This window comes from Mauremys mutica, chromosome 1, assembly GCF_020497125.1.
Source record: "Mauremys mutica isolate MM-2020 ecotype Southern chromosome 1, ASM2049712v1, whole genome shotgun sequence".
In the NCBI taxonomy this organism is placed as follows: domain Eukaryota; kingdom Metazoa; phylum Chordata; order Testudines; family Geoemydidae; genus Mauremys; species Mauremys mutica.
The window spans coordinates 361,074,951-361,094,787 of record NC_059072.1 but is presented as its reverse complement, the minus strand read 5'-3'; the positions used below and the strand labels follow the sequence as shown (position 1 = coordinate 361,094,787).

Here is a 19,837-nt window from a genome sequence, read left to right as displayed (position 1 = left end):
ACAGCCAATGGCGCATGGCCACACAGGGGAAAGGCGTCAAACCCAGCTCTGTTGAGTCACAGAGCAATGCACAGACCACAGGCAGCATTCCAGCCATGTGAGCGGTGACGGGCCCGGCTGGACTCAGCGAGCGGGGATGTCAAGGAGCCAGTTACAGAGGGTTGATTCACTGGCCTGTTCTCCCCTTGTTTCAGCAGAGTTTAGAGCAGCCTGGGGGTTGGGTGGAATTTCACCCAGTGGTAACGGCTTCCAAGAGCGCGGCACACTCTGGCCAAGTCCATGCACAAAGGGGCCACCCCAGAGTGACTCTTTGTGATCTGAGGTAGCCCTGCAGGTGCCCTGTGCTTCTCTCTAAGATCCTTGCAATAACTGACTCTCAGCCTGGGATACTTAAAACAAGACCCCCCTTTGAAGGGGTCACATTAATTCAGTCTTCTCCCAAACACAAGGTCTCCTAACCCCTAGCCCCACCCTCCTCCTTTACTCAAGAGCCATCCACCACCCTGCTGGCTGGGGTCAGCATTGGCTCAGGCTTGCCGCACCCACTGCCCCATCTCTTCCCCTGACACCCTGACCCCTGTCCCCATCACTTCCTACTAGGCCCTTCCCCCTGCTCCTCCACTACCCCTGAGGTTCTGCCCCCGGCCAGGCCAGACCTGGGCTGTGGTAAGAGCTGCCCTGGGAGCCCAGGCCTCTGTGGGGAGTCTCACATTCTACAACTTCCCTAAAGGGATGCACCCTGGGGGGCAGTCACAGGCTGGGGGCTGCTCTCGGGGCTGTGTGAATGGCTTCTCCTGAGGTACTGGTGTTAATCAGGTCTCTTAAATGATTCGGTCATTAGAACTTGGCTAAAGGGATAGGCGAAGGGTGGGTGTCTGTGCCCCTTGAATAGCCCCTGGCCAGAGTTGGTTCAACACCCATGGATCACGCAGCACCCAGAGCGCTCAGGAAGGGGAAGGACTGTGACAGCACAACAGCATTGCCGCTTTTTTCATGGCCCCTGCATGTTTAACCAGAGACGGGCGAGGGATGGGCCAGTTATAATGCAATACAACATCCACATCCCGTCTCCTAATTGACTGTATCAAGACTGCTCCAACTGCCGATACAGCTCTTTATGAGCCAACACCTCACCATTCCCCCAGTCTCTCCAGGAGCATAGTAATTTTGTAAATGCTGGTCACCTTCCCCAAATGCACTGTCCTCCCTCACCAGGAAGCAGGAGAGGCCCCTATCCCATTTTTCCAGGCCTTAGGTCCTGCCTGAACCTCTGTCTCCAAAGTGGAGATCAATAGCTTATGTCGTCTCGGATGTAAGGGTCCAGGATGGAATAGGTGTCCCCTGGTTTTCATCTGCCATGTAACCAGCGCTGGACCCGGGTAATGAACTGACCCATCACTTGACAAACACCCTGATTATCCTCACACGAAGGTGTTTGCTTTTCACGCTGTACACAATTGGATTCATCAGAGGCGGGACCAGCAGGTAGACATAGCCCAGGAGAATCTGAAGCAATGGAGGAGAGCCCTTCCCGAATCTGTGTAACACAGACAAGCCAATCTCTGGTGTGTAAAAGAGGACAACAGCACAGAGGTGGGAGACGCAGGTGTTCAGGGCCCTCAGGCACTCCGTGGGGGATGCAACATTCAGCACTGTTTTGAGAATCATCACATAAGAGAGGAAGATGAGCAGCGAATCCAACCCCACCATTAAGAGTGTAATAAACAAACCATAGATGCTGTTGACTGTGATATCTGAGCAAGCCAGCTTCATGACCTCCTGGTGCAGGCAGTAAGAGTGGGAGAGGACATTGGCGTGACAGTATTGGAACCGCTTCAAGAGAAAGGGGAGTGGGAACGTTAGGACAAACCCTCTTAACACAAACACCAGTCCCATCTTGGCTATTCTCGGAAGAGTTAGGATGGAGGCATATCTCAGTGGGTTAGAGATTGCGACGAAGCGGTCAAAGGCCATCAACAAGAGAATGGAGGATTCAATGAATGACAGTGAGTGGATGAAGAACAGCTGGGCAAAACAGGCATCAAGGCTGATCTCCCTAGAGTTAAACAAGTATATGCCCAGTATCGTCGGCATGGTGGTTATTGACATGCCAAGGTCTGTGATGGCCAACATGGAAAGGAAAATGTACATGGGCTCATGGAGGCTTGGATCTGTTTTTATAATGAACAGAATGACTGAATTTCCTACTATTGAAATAACATACACTAAGCAGAAGGGGACAGAGATCCAGAGATGGACGTCTTCCTGCCCAGGTACCCCGGTGAGAAGGAACACTGCAGAGTTCAATATGGTGTCATTGACAGCTGACATGATGTACTGGGCAGGTCCCAGGAGTTTTTACTTTCCTTCCTAAAAAGAAAAAGAACAGGAGACTAGTTGATATTTAACAAGACATTTTTCCGCTCTCAGTGGAAATCTAGAGACTCCTAGGAGTTCAAGGAATATCAGCAAATACATAGTCTTGGATTTGCAGCAACAACAGGGAGATAGGCATGGCCAGTTTGGATCAGACCTGCAGTGCACCTAGTCCAGCATCCAGTGGCCAGCTCCAGATGTTTCAGTGGAAGGTGGAAGAAACCCTGCAATAGGCAGCTCTGAGATAAACTGCTCCCAAGGAAAATTTTTCACTGGCACCCACTAGTAGACATATTTTGTGACGTAAATCAGTAAGGTTTAGAGCCCTTACAAGACTTTTTTTTTTAAAAGTCTCACTACTGTAACTGGAATTTCTGGTTACCCATACAAAGAGCCCGTCACTCTTTCAATTCTGCTAAGCTTTTGGCCCCTGTGATATCTTTTGACTGTGAGTTCCACTGCCTATTTGAGCACTGTGTGATTTTAGAATTGTGACCCTCATACACACACCCTTTCTGGCCCTCCACTTCTGAGTCTGGCCCTTTGTATCATGGCATGTGGGTAAATGCATGGCAAGTGCATGGTGAAAATGGTATTTATGTGTCCTACATTCAAGCTATTTATAAATGTGTTTCATTGCCTCATTACACACACACATGCGCGCATGTGCACACACACACACACACATAATTTTCTCCTCTCCTGAGAGTTTAAATGATGCCACTGCCCCTTTGCAGTTTTTTGGGGATAAATTATTAGGGCCGAGTGCTTAATTCAATAACAGTGACTTCAACAGCATCACTTTAGATTTACATGTGTACATTCAATCAGAACAAGGCTCTGTTAACTTTCCTTTACCACATGCCCCAGGTGATACACTCTGACCCCCAAGAATCCCTTCAAGAGAAACTGAAGTGTTTTGCCTGCCCAGCTTTGAATGAATCCAGAGAGTTTTATAATCCATGGGCTTCTTTTCATCCTCACAGGACCTAAATCCTCTCTCCATGCAATGGTCTGCAGATATCTGGCAAGTTACACTCTAACACAGACAGTTACTTCAGCTGGGTAGGGGAGGGGTTGGTATCACAAATGAGTGAATAGTGTAAATGCTAGATTTGCACTCATATCCAGCTGAATGTGCAAGTTACTTCAGCCATTCTTGTGTAAGAGATGATGAGAGTAAATTACATACAACCAATATTACACTTTCCTGCACCTCAGTTCTATTTGGGGCTGAGACACAGACCAGCGGTTCTGGTCTCTCATGACTTTTTGGATAGTCTTGCACAGGTATTGCAGTGGGATTGTGTTCATGACTCTAAATGTAAGTGTTAGAAACAGCTTCTGGGGATAGTATTATACAGCTGTTCACAGAAGAAAGAGTTAATAGCACAAACCCATAACAAACAGTTTGTGGAGTACTTCTGATATACTTTCTAAAGCATAAGCCATTAAGTAGTAAAGTTACCACTGCTCCTTCCTGTAGAGATTCAAATAACTCTGCTGCTGACTTTCAATATACAGGCATCTCATGAAAGTTTGGTTTGTAATATTTGTATTACAATGAAAAGTTTTGGCCTAAGAAATCTTCTTTCAGAGAAGATTTCTCAGATGGGACTTAAAAAGTAGCATATGTAAACAGGGTCTGAATGAACTCTCCTCTGACAGCTACCTGGAAGGGGGAGAGACTTGAGGAGCAAACTGTATTTACATGAACACACCTACACTCCCTAGATATCAGTAGATAAAGAGGTGTTCCTCAAAGTGTTCAACTTTGGCGGGTGTACAAATCCCTTTGTAGTGAATGCGGGGATAGTGAAATACTGTTATTAATGTTTTTGTCTTTATTGTATGAATAAAGGGGAGCAAAAGTGTGCTCAACCAGTCTGAAAAGAGGTGGTTACCTTCAGCTGAAAGTATCTTGTTAAGCCAGGGGCTCAAAAGCCGGAGCCCTGTGAAGGTAAGAGGGGAGGGGACAGGTATCCCAGGCAGGAGATGTGGGCTCTCTTTCAGGGTCCCGGGTATGGTTTAATCTGTTCCTCCCCACCATTCAAAGATAGAGCTCGATTGGGAGCCTTTTTTTACTGTAAGTGCTTAACTGAGAGCTGAAATCACTGGTGGTGGAAAAGCATTTCTGCCCAGCCTTCTACAAGCTGACAGTCATGAAGAGTTTTCGGTCACAGGGCAGGTGGCAGCAGAATGTAACTGACAGACAATCGACCAGACTGGAACAAGTGACTAGTGGGGCAGTCAGCAGAGAGGACTCATGGCTGGCGGGGGTGGCCAACCACAGCAAGTGATCAGATGGCAGGTGGGAAGTGAATTCACACACATGCACCTCTGAACTCCAGGGCCTCACTGACCAAGGACTGTGAGTGGGATGTGGGCACAGTAAAGGAACTTTGGGTTGTAGAACTCAAGAGCATGAGACAGAAGACGTGTCCGGCTCACAATTTTAGGATTGTGAATCCTGTTTGTGGCATTTTCCCTAATTAATGTTGGGAGACTTCTCTCCTCTTATTACAAGTTTCTTTTCTACACTTGGACTCTGTGCTTGCGAGAGGGAAGTATTGCCTCTCAGAGGTGCCCAGGAGTGGTGTGTAACTTTCCCTGGTTATTGGGTGAGGGCTTGGTCCTCTTCTTTGTTGTATTATGAAAAGGAACCCCTAGATATTGAAACTGGCTCTGGTTGCTGCCGGCTACATCGGGCGGAAGGGTTACATGTATGTCATCTGGATTTCTCCCGAAACTGACAAGATCCCAGCGTCTCAGCCCTCATTCAGTCGCTTGTCAGCAACAAAAGTCTAGTAGCTCCTCTGTCCCTGGGTTAATAACTAACTGATTATCCTCAGGTTCTATTCTGTCAGTCTGCAGCCTGAATCCGGAGTGGTAACAGGCATCGGGGTCAGTACAGAAAATATCCATTCCCTGAGATCTCACTCTCTAGTACAGAGTAACCCCAGTACCTGTTTTTTCAGGCATGATGCAGATTTTCATGAAGTGCATTTAAAAGTCAAATGCAAGTGGAACATCATTTCCCATACGAAAGTAGTCTATTGCTCTCTGACTGCCTATGACCTGTATTCATAAAATCCATAGCAAACGGGAATGATATTGGGACAGACATGGAGCTGAGCTGCCATAATAAATGTGTGTGTTAAACTCAGTTCTTGGAATGCTTCCTGTAAAGCTCTATTGGGTTAACTATTAGAATGTTCATGTTATGGCTGTAGTGAGTGAAACCAGTTTGGCTCTTCTTAGTTTAACAGCAGCCTGCTGGAAAACAAGCAGGAAGGGAAACAACAGCTCAAGAAAAGCCATCGCTCAGTAACCACCCCAGGGAGATTGAGAGACAACACCAGAGCTACAAGCTGGGAAGAGCCTATTTCTGGCCTCTAGCCACATCACACAGCTTGTTTTGCCAGCACTGGGAGTCTGTCCAGAGTTGGGGCAGCTGTTGTGAGAATCTCTTCAGACTGACAGGCACAGACACCGCTGGGGAAGTCATAAGGCCTTCGGCCTGCCTGGGTCCCCGTCAGAGCGGGAAGGCTTCGGAACAGAGACATGTACAGATTGTTGTTTGAAAACCCTCTTATTCTCCCATGTTATACTTTATTCCTGCTGTTCAGATTAAACAATGTTCTGGTTCAAGAAGGCTGGCTGGTCACTCGTCTCACCACTAGTCACAGACTCCCAGAGGGAAGAAACACAAGTGCTGGATCCACTTGGACAAGCTCAGCAAGCACAGGTGACCTGCAGTATGTGGTAACTCAGGGCCCAGTCTGAGGGCAGACAGTCAGGAACCAGAAATGTGCCCTACAGGACCTGTTGCCACAGAGCAACGCAGCTCTGAATTCCTGCCTTCATAATCGAGCCAGAGAACAAGACCTTTGAAAATGCATTTGCTGATTAAATTTCCAGAAGCAAATAAACCTGAGGCGATTTGGGAACTACTCACTGATATTCCGTGGGGTCTTCTCTCACTCAGCCCTTGGCAGGATCGGGCCCAGAGCACACGGCACCTCTAGAAATGGGCCCCCTTGAGAAATCCTGACTCGGGGCATCAGGGTTTTAACACTCTGAGCTCGCTTTGAATATCAGGTTTCTGTGTAGCTTGAATGACCCATAGTGGAGCATGGGCAGATGCAGGGGAGCTACCTAGCTACTTAGTACTGCCTGCTCTCCAGCCTCATCACTGAGTCACCCCAACAGCCCAGCTGAGTTTTCTATCACTGCACAGAACCTTCTGCAAATGGAAACAGCTCGCAGCCTTTCCCCTTCACTTTGCATTTTAAAGATCGTGAAACCTGCCAACGTACCTAATTCCTGCTAGCCATGGAGCAGCTGACACCAGAGATCTTCACCATAAAGGACAAGGAGTTATTGGAGAGGTTGCACAGGCAGCAGGCAGTATCTGTTCAGCTAGGGAGGAAACTGCCTTTATGAAGTATGTCTGCACATTCCCTTGGGGCCATTTGGCGATCAGGGAACCTCAGCTGCTTCTCTTAGTGTGCACCAGCTTTAACCCTGTCATGGCCAATGGCAAACTGCAGGAGGCCAACTCACAGGGGATGTGTGGTGATGCTGCCCAACTGGATTGCAGCACAAAATTTGCCGCAGGCTCTATTCCTGGAATCCAGACTTGTCATCACTGTTTGTTTGGTTCTGATTAGTCACATGGCTACCTCGGGGGTGGCTGAGTGGTAACGATGATGCTCTCAGAGCTGTGATCTGGCTGAAATAAAATATAATAATAATAATTACATCTCTACCCTGATATAACGCAACCCGATATAACATGAATTTGGATAAAACGCGGTAAAGCAGCGCTCCAGGGGGGCGGGGCTGTGCACTCCAGCAGATCAAAGCAAGTTTGATATAATGCGGTTTCACCTATAACACGGTATGATTTTTTGGCTCCCAAGGACAGCGTTATATCAAGGTCGGGGTGTAATAATAAATAACTAAGAATACAGGACCAGCTTTCTCCCCGGCAGCCCCTTTTCCTGCATTACGAACCCAGGGTGCAGGCCAGGAAAGGGAGATTCCACAAGACTCCCTACATGGAGATTTCCCTTGGATCTTTATGGCCCAGGGAGGTAGTGGAATCTCTATGATTGGAGATTTTTAAGAGCATGTTAGACAAACACCTGTCAGGAATGGTCTAGCTAGTACTTAGTTATGCCACGAGCTCAGAGGTCTGGACTAGACAACCTCTTGCAGTCCCTTCCAGTCCTACAATTCTCCCTGAGGAATGAAAAGGGGAACCCAGGACCCCGGGATCCCCCAAGATAGGCACAGATCTCAGAGATCCACTGGTAGCTAGAACCACCCACCCACAGTCTCTTTGTCTCCATAACTGCTCTAGGACATTCTCCAGCTCCCTGCTAGCACAGGTTCATCAGAGATGTGCTACCAGGGCCTGTCACACTAGCTACTGCCCGCAGGACCTGCTGAAGGGGACTTGTACAGGGTGGAGGGGGCTGCACAGAGATGGGAAGGCTGGTTAGAGTATCAGATGGGCACAATACCCTAGTCACAGACTGGTTGGGAGGTTTAGACATTTGCGTTTCCAGAAGGCAGCCATAGACTCCAATTTCTCTTGGGGATCCAAGCAGCTGCAGCTGGGCAGCAGTATGAGTGAAAAGGAAACATTTTGTTTGGGTCAAAAAAATTGTTGGGGGAATTCTGTTTTTCAGCCCGTCTTTAGCTGAAACCATGAACCTCTGTGACTCCTGCTACAGGACCTCACTCCTAGGGGGCAGCACTCACCCACATCAGCCTCCCACACTCAGCAGGCCTTGGACGTCTGCCGTGGTGTCTATGCCAGCTCTATAACAGAGAGATCCCCTGGAGAAGGCCAGTCTGCAGCAACCCCTCCATCAGTGGAACAGTTTAAGAACATAAGAATGGCCATATTGTTTCAGACTAATGGTCCATTTAGCCCAGTTTCTGGTCTTTTGACAGTGGACAGTACAGATGCTTCAGAGGAAAAGAAGAAAACAGGGCATACATTGAGTGATCCTTCCCCTGTCATCTGCACCCAGCTTCTGACAGTCAAAGGTTTAGAGACACCCAGAGCATGGGGCTGCGTCCCTGAACATCCCAGCTAATAGCTATTTATGGACCTAGCCTCCATGCACCTATCTGATTCCTTTTTGGATCCAGTTAGACTTTTGGCCTTCACAACCTCCCTTGGCAAATTTCTGACATCAAATCCTAGTGAGGCAAATAGAAAGGAGCATAAACACTGCCAACTTAAGTGCAAGAGTGTAATAAGAAAAGCCAAAGAGGAGTTTGAAGAACGGCTAGCCAAAAACTCCAAAAGTAATAACAAAATGTTTTTGAAGTACATCAGAAGCAGGAAGCCTGCTAAACAACCAGTGGGGCCCCTTGACGATCGAGATACAAAAGTAGTGCTTAAAAACGATAGAGTCATTGCGGAGAAACTAAATGGATTCTTTGCTTCAGTCTTCACGGCTGAGGATGTTAGGGAGATTCCCAAACCTGAGGTGGCCTTTGTAGGTGACAAATCTGAGGAACTGTCACAGATTAAAGTGTCACTAGAGGAGGTTTTGGAATAAATTGATAAACTCAACATTAACAAGTCACCAGGACCCGATGGCATTCACCCAAGAGTTCTGAAAGAACTCAAATGTGAAGTTGCAAAACTATTAACTAAGGTTTGTAACCTGTCCTTTAAATGGGCTTCGGTAACCAATGACTGGAAGTTAGCTAATGTAACACCAATATATAAAAAGGGCTCTAGAGGTAATCCCAGCAATTACAGACCGGTAAGTCTAACATTGGTACCAGGCAAATTAGTCAAAACAATAGTTAAGAATAAAATTGTCAGACACATAGAAAAACAAAAACTGTTGAGCAATAGTCAACATGGTTTCTGTAAAGGGAAATCATGTCTTAACTAATCTATTAGAGTTCATTGAATGGGTCAACAAACATGTGGACAAGGGGGATCCGGTGGATATAGTGTACTTAGATTTCCAGAAAGTCTTTGACAAGGTCCCTCACCAAAGGCTCTTACGTAAATTAAGCTGTCATGGGATAAAAGGGCAGGTCCTTTCATGGATTGAGAACTGGTTAAAAGACAGGGAACAAGGGGTAGGAATAAATGGTAAATTCTCAGAATGGAGAGGGGTAACTAGTGGTGTTCCCCAAGGGTCAGTACTAGGACCAATCCTATTCCATTTATTCATAAATGATCTGGAGAAAGGGGTAAAGAGTGAGGTGGCAAAGTTTGCAGATGATTCTAAATTGCTCAAGATAGTTAAGACCAAAGCAGACTGTGAAGAACTTCAAAAAGATCTCACAAAACTAAGTGATTGGGCAACAAAATGGCAAATGAAATGTAAAGTAATGCACATTGGAAAAAATAACCCCAACTATACATACAACATGATGGGGGCTAATTTAGCTACAATGAAACAGGAAAAAGATCTTGGAGTCATTGTGTATAGTTCTCTGAAGATGTCCGTGCAGTGTGCAGAGGCGGTCAAAAAAGCAAACAGGATGTTAGGAATCATTAAAAAGGGGATAGAGAATAAGACTGAGAATATATTATTGCCCTTATATAAATCCATGGTACGCCCACATCTCGAATACTGTGTACAGATGTGGTCTCCTCACCTCAAAAAAGATATTCTAGCACTAGAAAAGGTTCAGAAAAGGGCAACTAAAATGATTAGGGGTTTGGAGAGGGTCCCATATGAGGAAAGATTAAAGAGGCTAGGACTCTTCATCTGGGAAAAGAGGAGACTAAGGGGAGATATGATAGAGGTATATAAAATCATGAGTGATGTTGAGAAAGTGGATAAGGAGAAGTTATTTACTTATTCCCATAATACAAAAACTAGGGGTCACCAAATGAAATGAATAGGCAGCAGGTTTAAAACAAATAAAAGGAAGTTCTTCTTCATGCAGCACACAGTCAACTTGTGGAACTCCTTACCTGAGGAGGTTGTGAAGGCTAGGACTATAACACTGTTTAAAAGGGGACTGGATAAATTCATGGTGGCTAAGTCCATAAACGGCTATTAGCTAGGATGGGTAAGAATGGTGTCCCTAGCCTCTGTTCATCAGAGGATGGAGATGGATGGCAGGAGAGAGATCACTTGATCATTGCCTGTTAGGTTCACTCCCTCTGGGGCACCTGGCATTGGCCACTGTTGGTAGACAGGATACTGGGCTAGATGGACCTTTGGTCTGACCCAGTATGGCCGTTCTTATCTGAGCATCTAGAATGAATTTATCTTCCCGACGCCTATTATAGACTTGTGAAGAGGCTCAGAGACAGCCAATGACTTCCCCATGGTCACACATGGCAGGGAATCAAACCCAGCTTTCTAAAGTCATAGACCCATGCCCAGACCACAGGACCAGCCTTCCAGCCATCTGGGCGGTGACAGGTCCAGCTGGGTTCTCTGCTAAGCCAGCCCTTTGCTGTGGAGCATGGGGATGGCAAGGACCCAGTTACAGCGGTTTGATTTGCTGGCCTGTTCGCTCCCTGCTGCAGCAGAGTTTAGAGAAGCCTGGGGGCTGACCTGCACTCTGCCTGGGAGGTAAAAGCTTTCAAGAGCACAGCCCACTCTGGCCAAATCCCTGCACATGGGTGCCACCCCAGAGTGCCCCCTTGTGACCCGAGGCATCCATGCAGGTACCATGCCCTGCCCTCTAGGAACCTTACAATGATTTACGCTCAGCCAGGAATAGTTAAAACAAGTGCCCCTTTTGTGGTGTCTCATTAATCCAGTCTTCTCCAAAACAAAGTCTCTCCTACCCACCTCCTTTACTCAGGAACCCCCCCATCGCCATGCTTGCTGGGATCAGCAATGGTTCAGGCTTGATGCAACCCCTGTTCCTCCCCTTCCCCGGAGTCACTGCCCCCTGCTCCTCCACTTCTCCTGCGTCCTGCCCCCTGCGCCTCCCCTTCCCCTGAGTCCCTGCCCCCTGCTCCTCCCCTTCCCCTGCGTCCTGCCCCCTGCTCCTCCCCTTCCCCTGAGTCCCTGCCCCCTGCTCCTCCCCTTCCCCTGAGTGCTGCCCCCTGCCCCTCCCCTTCCCCTGAGTCCCTGCCCCCTGCACCTCCCCTTCCCCTGAGTCCTGCCCCCTGCTCCTCCCCTTACCCTGAGTCCCTGCCCCCTGCTCCTCCCCTTCCGCTGAGTCCTGCCCCCTGCTCCTCCCCTTCCCCTGCGTCCTGCCCCCTGCTCCTCCCCTTCCCCTGCGTCCTGCCCCCTGCTCCTCCCCTTCCCCTGAGTCCTGCCGCCTGCTCCTCCTCTTCCCCTGAGTCCCTGCCCCCTGCACCTCCCCTTCCCCTGCGTCCTGCCCCCTGCTCCTCCCCTTCTCCTGAGTCCTGCCCCCTGCTCCTCCCCTTCCCCTGAGTCCTGCCCGCTGCTCCTCCCCTTCTCCTGAGTCCTGCCCCCTGCTCCTCCCCTTCCCCTGCGTCCTGCCCCCTGCTCCTCCCCTTCCCCTGAGTCCCTGCCCCCTGCACCTCCCCTTCCCCTGCGTCCTGCCCCCTGCTCCTCCCCTTCCCCTGAGTCCCTGCCCCCTGCACCTCCCCTTCCCCTGCGTCCTGCCCCCTGCTCCTCCCCTTCCCCTGAGTCCTGCCCCCTGCTCCTCCTCTTCCCCTGATTCCTGCCCCCATCACCTCCCCTTCCCCTGAGTCCCTGCCCCCTGCACCTCCCCTTCCCCTGAGTCCTGCCCCCTGCACCTCCCCTTCCCCTGAGTCCTGCCCCCTGCACCTCCCCTTCCCCTGAGTCCTGCCCCCTGCTCCTCCCCTTCCCCTGAGTCCTGCCCCCTGTTCCTCCCCTTCCCCTTAGTCCTGGCCCCTTCTCCTCCCCTTCCCCTGAGTCCTGCCCCCTTCTCCTCCCCTTCTCCTGAGTCCCTGCCCCCTGCTCTTCCCCTTCCCCTGAGTCCCTGCCCCCTGCTCCTCCCCTTCCCCGGCGTCCCTGCCCCCTGCTCCTCCACTTCCCCTGAGTCCTCCCCCCTGCACCTCCCCTTCCCCTGAGTCCCTGCCCCCTGCTCCTCCCCTTCCCCTGAGTCCTGCCCCCTGCTCCTTCCCTTCCCCTGCGTCCTGCCCCCTGCTCCTCCCCTTCCCCTGAGTCCTGCCCCCTGCTCCTCCCCTTCCCCTGAGTCCTGCCCCCTGCTCCTCCCCTTCCCCTGAGTCCTGCCCCCTGCTCCTCCCCTACTCCTGAGTCCCTGCCCACTGCACCTCCCCTTCCCCTGAGTCCTGCCCCCTGCTCCTCCCCTTCCCCTGAGTGCTGCCCCCTGCGACTCCCCTTCTCCTGAGTCCCTGCCCCCTGCACCTCCCCTTCCCCTGAGTCCTGCCCCCTGCACCTCCCCTTCCCCTGAGTCCCTGCCCCCTGCACCTCCCCTTCCCCTGAGTCCCTGCCCCCTGCACCTCCCCTTCCCCTGAGTCCTGCCCCCTGCTCCTCCCCTTCCCCTGAGTCCTGCCCCCTGCTCCTCCCCTTCCCCTGAGTCCTGCCCCCTGCTCCTCCCCTTCCCCTGAGTCCTGCCCCCTGCTCCTCCCCTTCCCCTGAGTCCTGCCCCCTGCTCCTCCCCTTCACCTGAGTCCCTGCCCCCTGTTCCTCCCATTTCCCCTGAGACCTGCACCCGGCTCCCCCCCGTCCCCTGTGTCCCTGCCCCCTGCTCCCCCCTTTCCCCTGAGTCCTGCCCCCTGCTCCTCCCCTTCTCCTGAGTCCTGCCCCCTTCTCCTCCCCTTCTCCTGAGTCCTGCCCCCTTCTCCTCCCCTTCCCCTGAGTCCTGCCCCCTGCTCCTCCCCTTCCCCTGAGTCCTGCCCCCTGCTCCTCCCCTTCCCCTGAGTCCTGCCCCCTGCTCCTCCCCTTCCCCTGAGTCCCTGCTCCTCCCCTTCCCCGGTGTCACTGCCCCCTGCACCTCCCCGTCCCCCGAGTCCTGCCCCCTGCTCCTCCCCTTCCCCTGAGTCCTGCCCCCTGCTCCTCCCCTTCCCCTGAGTCCTGCCCCCTGCTCCTCCTCTTCCCCTGAGTCCTGCCCCCTGCTCCTCCTCTTCCCCTGAGTCCTGCCCCCTGCACCTCCCCTTCCCCTGCGTCCTGTCCCCTGCTCCTCCCCTTCCCCTGCGTCCTGCCCCCTGCTCCTCCCCTTCCCCTGAGTACCTGCCCCCTGCTCCTCCCCTTCCCCTGAGTCCTGCCCCCTGCTCCTCCCCTTCCCCAGAGTCCTGCCCCCTGCTCCTCCCCGCCCCTGAGTCCCTGCCCCCTGCCCCTCCCCTTCCCCTGAGTCCTGCCCCCTGCTCCTCCCCTTCCCCTGAGTCCTGCCCCCTGCTCCTCCCCTCCCCTGAGTCCCTGCCCCCTGCTCCTCCCCTTCCCCTGAGTCCCTGCCCCCTGCTCCTCCCCTTCCCCTGAGTCCCTGCCCCCTGCTCCTCCCCTTCCCCTGAGTCCTGCCCCCTGCTCCTCCCCTTCCCCTGCGTCCTGCCCCCTGCTCCTGCACTTCTCCTGAGTCCCTTCCCCCTGCTCCTCCTCTTCCCCTGAGTCCTTCCCCCTGCACCGCCACTTCCCCTGCGTCCTGCCCCCTGCTCCTCCCCTTCCCCTGAGTCCCTGCCCCCTGCGCCTCCCCTTCCCCTGCGTCCTGCCCCCTGTTCCTCCCCTTCCCCTGAGTCCTACCCCCTGCACCTCCCCTTCCCCTGCGTCCTGCCCCCTGCTCCTCCCGTTCCCCTGAGTCCTACCCCCTGCTCCTCCTCTTCCCCTGTGTCCTGCACCCTGCTCCTCCCCTTCCCCTGAGTCCCTGCTCACTGCTCCTCCCATTCCCCTGAGTCCCTGCCCCCTGCGCCTCCTCTTCCCCTGAGTCCTGCCCCCTGCTCCTCCCCTTCCCCTGCGTCCTGCCCCCTGCTCCTCCTCTTCCCCTGAGTCCCTGCCCCCTGCTCCTCCCCTTCCCCTGCGTCCTGCCCCCTGCTCCTCCCCTTCCCCTGCGTCCTGCCCCCTGTTCCTCCCCTTCCCCAGAGTCCCTGCCCCCTGCTCCTCCCCTTCCCCTGAGTCCCTGCCCCCTGCTCCTCCCCTTCCGCTGAGTCCTGCCCCCTGCACCTCCCCTCCTCCTGAGTCCCTGCCCCTGCTCCTCCCCTTCCCCTGAGTCCTGCCCCCTGCACCTCCCCTACTCCTGAGTCCCTGCCCCTGCTCCTCCCCTTCCCCTGAGTCTCTGCCCCCTGCACCTCCCCTTCCCCTGAGTCCTACCCCCTGCACCTCCCCTTCCCCTGAGTCCTGCCCCCTGCTCCTCCCCTACTCCTGAGTCCCTGCCCCTGCTCCTCCCCTTCCCCTGAGTCCCTGCCCCCTCCTCCTCCCCTTCCCCTTAGTCCTGGCCCCTTCTCCTCCCCTTCCCCTGAGTCCTGCCCCCTTCTCCTCCCCTTCTCCTGAGTCCCTGCCCCTGCTCCTCCCCTTCCCCGGCGTCCCTGCCCCCTGCTCCTCCACTTCCCCTGAGTCCTACCCCCTGCACCTCCCCTTCCCCTGTGTCCCTGCCCCCTGCTCTTCCCCTTCCCCTGAGTCCCTGCCCCCTGCTCCTCCCCTTCCCCTTAGTCCTGGCCCCTGCTCCTCCCCTTCCCCTGAGTCCCTGCCCCCTGCTCCTCCCCTTCCCCTGCGTCCTGCCCCCTGCTCCTCCCCTTCCCCTGAGTCCTGCCCCCTGCACCTCCCCTTCCCCTGAGTCCTGCCCCCTGCTCCTCCCCTTCCCCTGAGTCCCTGCCCCCTGCTCCTCCCCTTTCCCTGAGTCCTGCCCCCTGCACCTCCCCTTCCCCTGAGTCTTGTCCCCTGCTCCTCCCCTTCCCCTGAGTCCTGCCCCCTGCTCCTCCCCTTCCCCAGAGTCCCTTCCCCCTGCTCCTCCCCTTCCCCTGAGTCCTGCCCCCTGCTCCTCCCCTTCCCCTGAGTCCTGCCCCCTGCACCTCCCCTTCCCCTGAGTCCTGCCCCCTGCTCCTCCCCTACTCCTGAGTCCCTGCCCACTGCACCTCCCCTTCCCCTGAGTCCTGCCCCCTGCTCCTCCCCTTCCCCTGAGTCCTGCCCCCTACTCCTCCCCTTCCCCTGAGTCCTGCCCCCTGCTCCTCCCCTTCCCCTGAGTGCTGCCCCCTGCCCCTCCCCTTCCCCTGAGTCCTGCCCCCTGCTCCTCCCCTTCCCCTGAGTCCTGCCCCCTGCCCCGCCCCTTCCCCTGTGTCGTGCCCCCTACTCCTCCCATTCCCCTGAGTCCTGCCCCCTGCTCCTCCCCTTCCCCTGAGTCCCTGCTCCCTGCTCCTCCCCTTCCCCAGAGTCCCTTCCCCCTGCTCCTCCCCTTCCCCTGCGTCCTGCCCCCTGTTCCTCCCCTTCCCCTGCGTCCTGCCCCCTGCTCCTCCCCGTCCCCAGTGTCCGGTCCCCCTGCTCCTCCCCTTCCCCTGAGTCCTGCCCCCTGCTCCTCCCCTTCCCCTGAGTCCTGCCCCCTGCACCTCCCCTTCCCCTGAGTCCTGCCCCCTGCTCCTCCCCTTCCCCTGAGTCCTGCCCCCTGCACCTCCCCTTCCCCTGAGTCCTGCCCCCTGCTCCTCCCCTTCCCCTGAGTCCTGCCCCCTGCACCTCCCCTTCCCCTGAGTCCTGCTCCCTGCTCCTCCCCTTCCCCTGAGTCCTGCCCCCTGCTCCTCCCCTTCCCCTGAGTCCTGCCCCCTGCCCCTCCCCTTCCCCTGAGTCCCTGCTCCCTGCTCCTCCCCTTCCCCTGAGTCCTGCCCCCTGCTCCTCCCCTTCCCCTGAGTCCTGCCCCCTGCTCCTCCCCTTCCCCTGAGTCCCTGCCCCCTGCTCCTCCCCTTCCCCTGAGTCCTGCCCCCTGCTCCTCCCCTTCTGCTGAGTCCTGCCCCCTGCTCCTCCCCTTCACCTGAGTCCCTGCCCCCTGCTCCTCCCCGTCCCCTGAGTCCTGCCCCCTGCTCCTCCCCTTCCCCTGAGTCCTGCCCCCTGCTCCTCCCCATCCCCTGAGTCCTGCTCCCTGCTCCTCCCCTTCCCCTGAGTCCTGCCCCCTGCTCCTGCACTTCCCCTGAGTCCCTTCCCCCTGCTCCTCCCCTCCCCTGAGTCCAGCCCCTGCTCCTCCCCTTCCCCTGAGTCCTGCCCCCTGCTCCTGCACTTCCCCTGAGTCCTTCCCCCTGCTCCTCCTCTTCCCCTGAGTCCTGCCCCCTGCTCCTCCCCTTCCCCTGAGTCCCTGCCTCCTGCTCCTCCCCTTCCCCTGAGTCCTGCCCCCTGCTCCTCCCCTTCCCCTGAGTCCTGCCCCCTGCTCCTCCCCTTCCCCTGCGTCCTGCCCCCTGCTTCTCCCCTTCCCCTGTGTCCTGCCCTCTGCTCCTCCCCTGCGTCCTGCCCCCTGCTCCTCCCCTTCCCCTGAGTCCTGCCCCCTACTCCTCCCATTCCCCTGAGTCCCTGCCCCCTGCCCCTCCCCTTCCCCTGAGTCCTGCCCCCTGCTCCTCCCCTTCCCCTGAGTCCTGCCCCCTACTCCTCCCCTTCCCCTGAGTCCCTGCCCCCTGCTCCTCCTCTTCCCCTGAGTCCTGCCCCCTGCTCCTGCACTTCCCCTGAGTCCCTGCTCACTGCTCCTCCCATTCCCCTGAGTCCTGCCCCCTGCTCCTCCCCTTCCCCTGAGTCCTGCCCCTGCACCTCCCCTTCTCCTGAGTCCCTGCCCCCTGTTCCTCCCCTTCCCCTGAGTCCCTGCCCCCTGCTCCTCCCCTTCCCCTGAGTCCTGCCCCCTGCTCCTCCCGTTCCCCTGAGTCCTGCCCCCTGCTCCTCCCCTTCCCCTGAGTCCCTGCGCCCTGCTCCTCCTCTTCCCCTGAGTCCTGCCCCCTGCTCCTCCTCTTCCCCTGAGTCCTGCCCCCTGCTCCTCCCATTCCCCTGAGTCCCTGCCCCCTGCGCCTCCTCTTCCCCTGAGTCCTGCCCCCTGCTCCTCCCCTTCCCCTGAGTCCTGCCCCCTGCTCCTGCACTTCTCCTGAGGCTCCATCCCCTAGGCAGCGTTGAGCGAGGCCATAGTAAGAGCTGTCCTGGGAGCCGAGGTTGCTGTGGGAATCCCAGACTCACCACATTTCTTGGGTTCTGCATTCAGGGGGCGGGGCGAGGAGATAGGTTGGGGGCTTCTCTTAGGACCCCAGTTCCTGGCCAGGTTAGGTGGAGAATCTGGGGCGCCTCACGGTGGTTCTGGCTCCCTGGGCAGCTCTTACCATGGAGAAGGGGGGTGGAGCCTTGAGGGAAGAGGAGGAGTAGTGGGTGGGGCAACAAATAGGAAGAAGACGGGCGGGACGGGGTCATGCAGGGGATGGGGCCCCTGCCTGTGTCCCTCTTTTGCCTTTTGAAAAGATGGTGACCCTACACTGAACAGGCTGGGCTGGGCTAGTAGGAAGCTGGGCCTCTGTGGGGGAGCTGAGGATCGTTTCCACCCCTCTGCAAGCAGCTCAGGAAGCACAGATGGAGGGGCCCGGGCGGGAACCTGGGCCTGAGTCTGCTCAGACTGCTGTGTCAGACTCTCACTCACACAGGCAGCTCTGCCCTGCCTCGCTGGGGAGAGGGTTGAGCAGGTGTGCTGTGTGCAGGGGAGGGGGCTGCCTAAATGGCTTCTCCTGGGGCTCTGGCATTAATCATGTTTCTGACATGACACAGGCAAAATTACCTGGAGGGCGTAGGGGAAGGGTGGGTGTCCATGCCCCTTGAATCGCCCCTGTCCACAGCTGATGCAGCCCCCACAGATCAAGCAGCACCCAGAGCACTCAGGAAGGGCCTGGACAGCAGAACAGCTCAGCAGCTTTTTTTATGGCCTGGCGATGTTTAGCCAGAGATGGGACAGGGACAGGCCAGGTGTAACGGGAAACAACATTCACATCCCTTCTCTTTATTGTCAGTATCGACAGCAATTCTGAGGTCAGAGCATACACCAATATGGCTCTTTGTGGGCCAACATCCTACTGGTCCCCTGGCTCTCCATGAAGATAGTCACCTTTTAAATGCTGCTGCTTGCCTTGATCTCTTTCCCCCAGTTCACTGTCCTCCCTCACCATTCCCTCTCCCATTGCTCCAGGCCTTGGACCATGTGAAAACCTCTCTCTACAGTGAGGGGATCAGTAGCTCATGTTGTCTCAGATGTAAGGGTGCAGGATGGAATAGGAAGCCCATATTTTTCATCTCCCATGTCACCAGCGCTGGAGCTGGGTGATGAATTGAACTTTTACTTGATGAACACCCTGATTATCCTCACACGAAGGTGTTTGCTTTTCACGCTGTATACGATTGGGTTCACCAGGTGTGGGAAAAGCAGGGAGATGTAGCTCAGGATAATACGAAGCAAGGGGGAAGAGCTATTCCCAAATCTGTGTATCACAGCCAGGCCAACGTCTGGTGTGTAAAAGAGCAGGACAGCACAGAGGTGGGAGACGCAGGTGTTCAGGGCCCTCAGGCACTCTGCATGGGACACGACGCTCAGCACTGTTTTGAGGATCATCACATAAGAGAGAAAGATGAGCAGCGAGTCCAACCCCATCGTTAAGAGTTGAGCAAACAAGCCATAGATATTGTTGACTGTGATGTCTGAACAAGCCATCTTCATGACCTCCTGGTGCAGGCAGTAGGAATGGGAGAGGACATTGGCTCGACAGTATCGGAACCGTTTCAGGAGAAAGGGAAGTGGGAATATTATGACCACCGATCTAAGCACAGCCACTAGTCCTATCTTGGGTATTCTTGGCAGGGTTAAGATGGAGGCATATCTCAGTGGGTTACAGATCGCAATGAAGCGGTCAAAGGCCATCAATAAGAGTATGCAGGATTTAGTGCATTGAAGCAAGGGGATGAAGAACAGCTGGGCTAAACAGACATCGAGGCTGATTTCCCTAAAGTTAAACAAGAATATGCCCAGTATCGTCGGCATGGTGGCTATCAATACACCAAGGTCTGTGACAGCCAACATGGAAAGGAAAATGTACATGGGCTCATGGAGGCTTGAATCTGTTTTTACAATGAACAGAATGACCGAATTTCCTACTATCGAAATAACATACATGAAGCAAAAGGGGACAGAGACCCAGAGATGGACGTCTTCCTGCCCAGGTATCCCAGTGAGAAGGAACACTGCAGAGTTGAATTTGGTGTAATTGACAGCTGACATAATATACTGGGCAGGTCTGAGGAGTTTTCAAGTTTCCTTCCTGAAAAGAAAAAGGAAAGGAGACTAGATGATGTTTAATGAGACATCTTTCTGCTCTCTGTGCAGGTCTAGAGACTTGCAGGAGCTCAAGTAATATCAGCAAGAACAGCATCGATAGGAAAATAGGCATTGCTAGAGGGGATCAGACTTGTAGTTCATCTAGCCCAGTATCCATTGACTAGTTCCAGATGCTTCAGATGAAGGTGGAAGAAGCCCTGCAGTTGGGAGCTATGAGATAACCTGCTCTTACGGAAAGTTTCCCCCCCGAGACCCAATATTTAGACATTATTTGTGGTGTAAGTCAGGAAGGTTTAGA

At 54.7% G+C, this 19,837-nt stretch overlaps 2 protein-coding genes across 3 annotated transcripts; both read right to left on the bottom strand.

Moving 5' to 3' along the window:
* Positions 1–1,395: 1,395 nt before the first annotated feature.
* On the bottom strand, positions 1,396–11,228 carry LOC123374397 (olfactory receptor 51G2-like). 2 transcript variants are annotated; one of them, XM_045024325.1, is made up of 3 exons: positions 11,178–11,228; positions 6,943–7,111; positions 1,396–2,370 (listed from the first exon to the last, which is right to left on the bottom strand). In XM_045024325.1, exon 3 carries the CDS (start codon positions 2,329–2,331, stop codon positions 1,396–1,398), a length of 936 nt encoding a protein of 311 aa, XP_044880260.1. In that variant the 5' UTR covers positions 2,332–2,370; positions 6,943–7,111; positions 11,178–11,228. The 2 variants fall into 2 exon arrangements, with proteins under 2 accessions (XP_044880260.1, XP_044880270.1); XM_045024335.1 differs by lacking the exons at positions 6,943–7,111; positions 11,178–11,228 and adding an exon at positions 6,696–6,788.
* Positions 11,229–18,546: 7,318 nt separating this feature from the next.
* On the bottom strand, positions 18,547–19,482 carry LOC123366187 (olfactory receptor 51G2-like). The gene has a single exon (XM_045009799.1). The coding sequence runs from the start codon at positions 19,480–19,482 to the stop codon at positions 18,547–18,549; it is 936 nt and encodes a 311-aa protein (XP_044865734.1).
* Between the last annotated feature and the right edge of the window lie 355 nt (positions 19,483–19,837).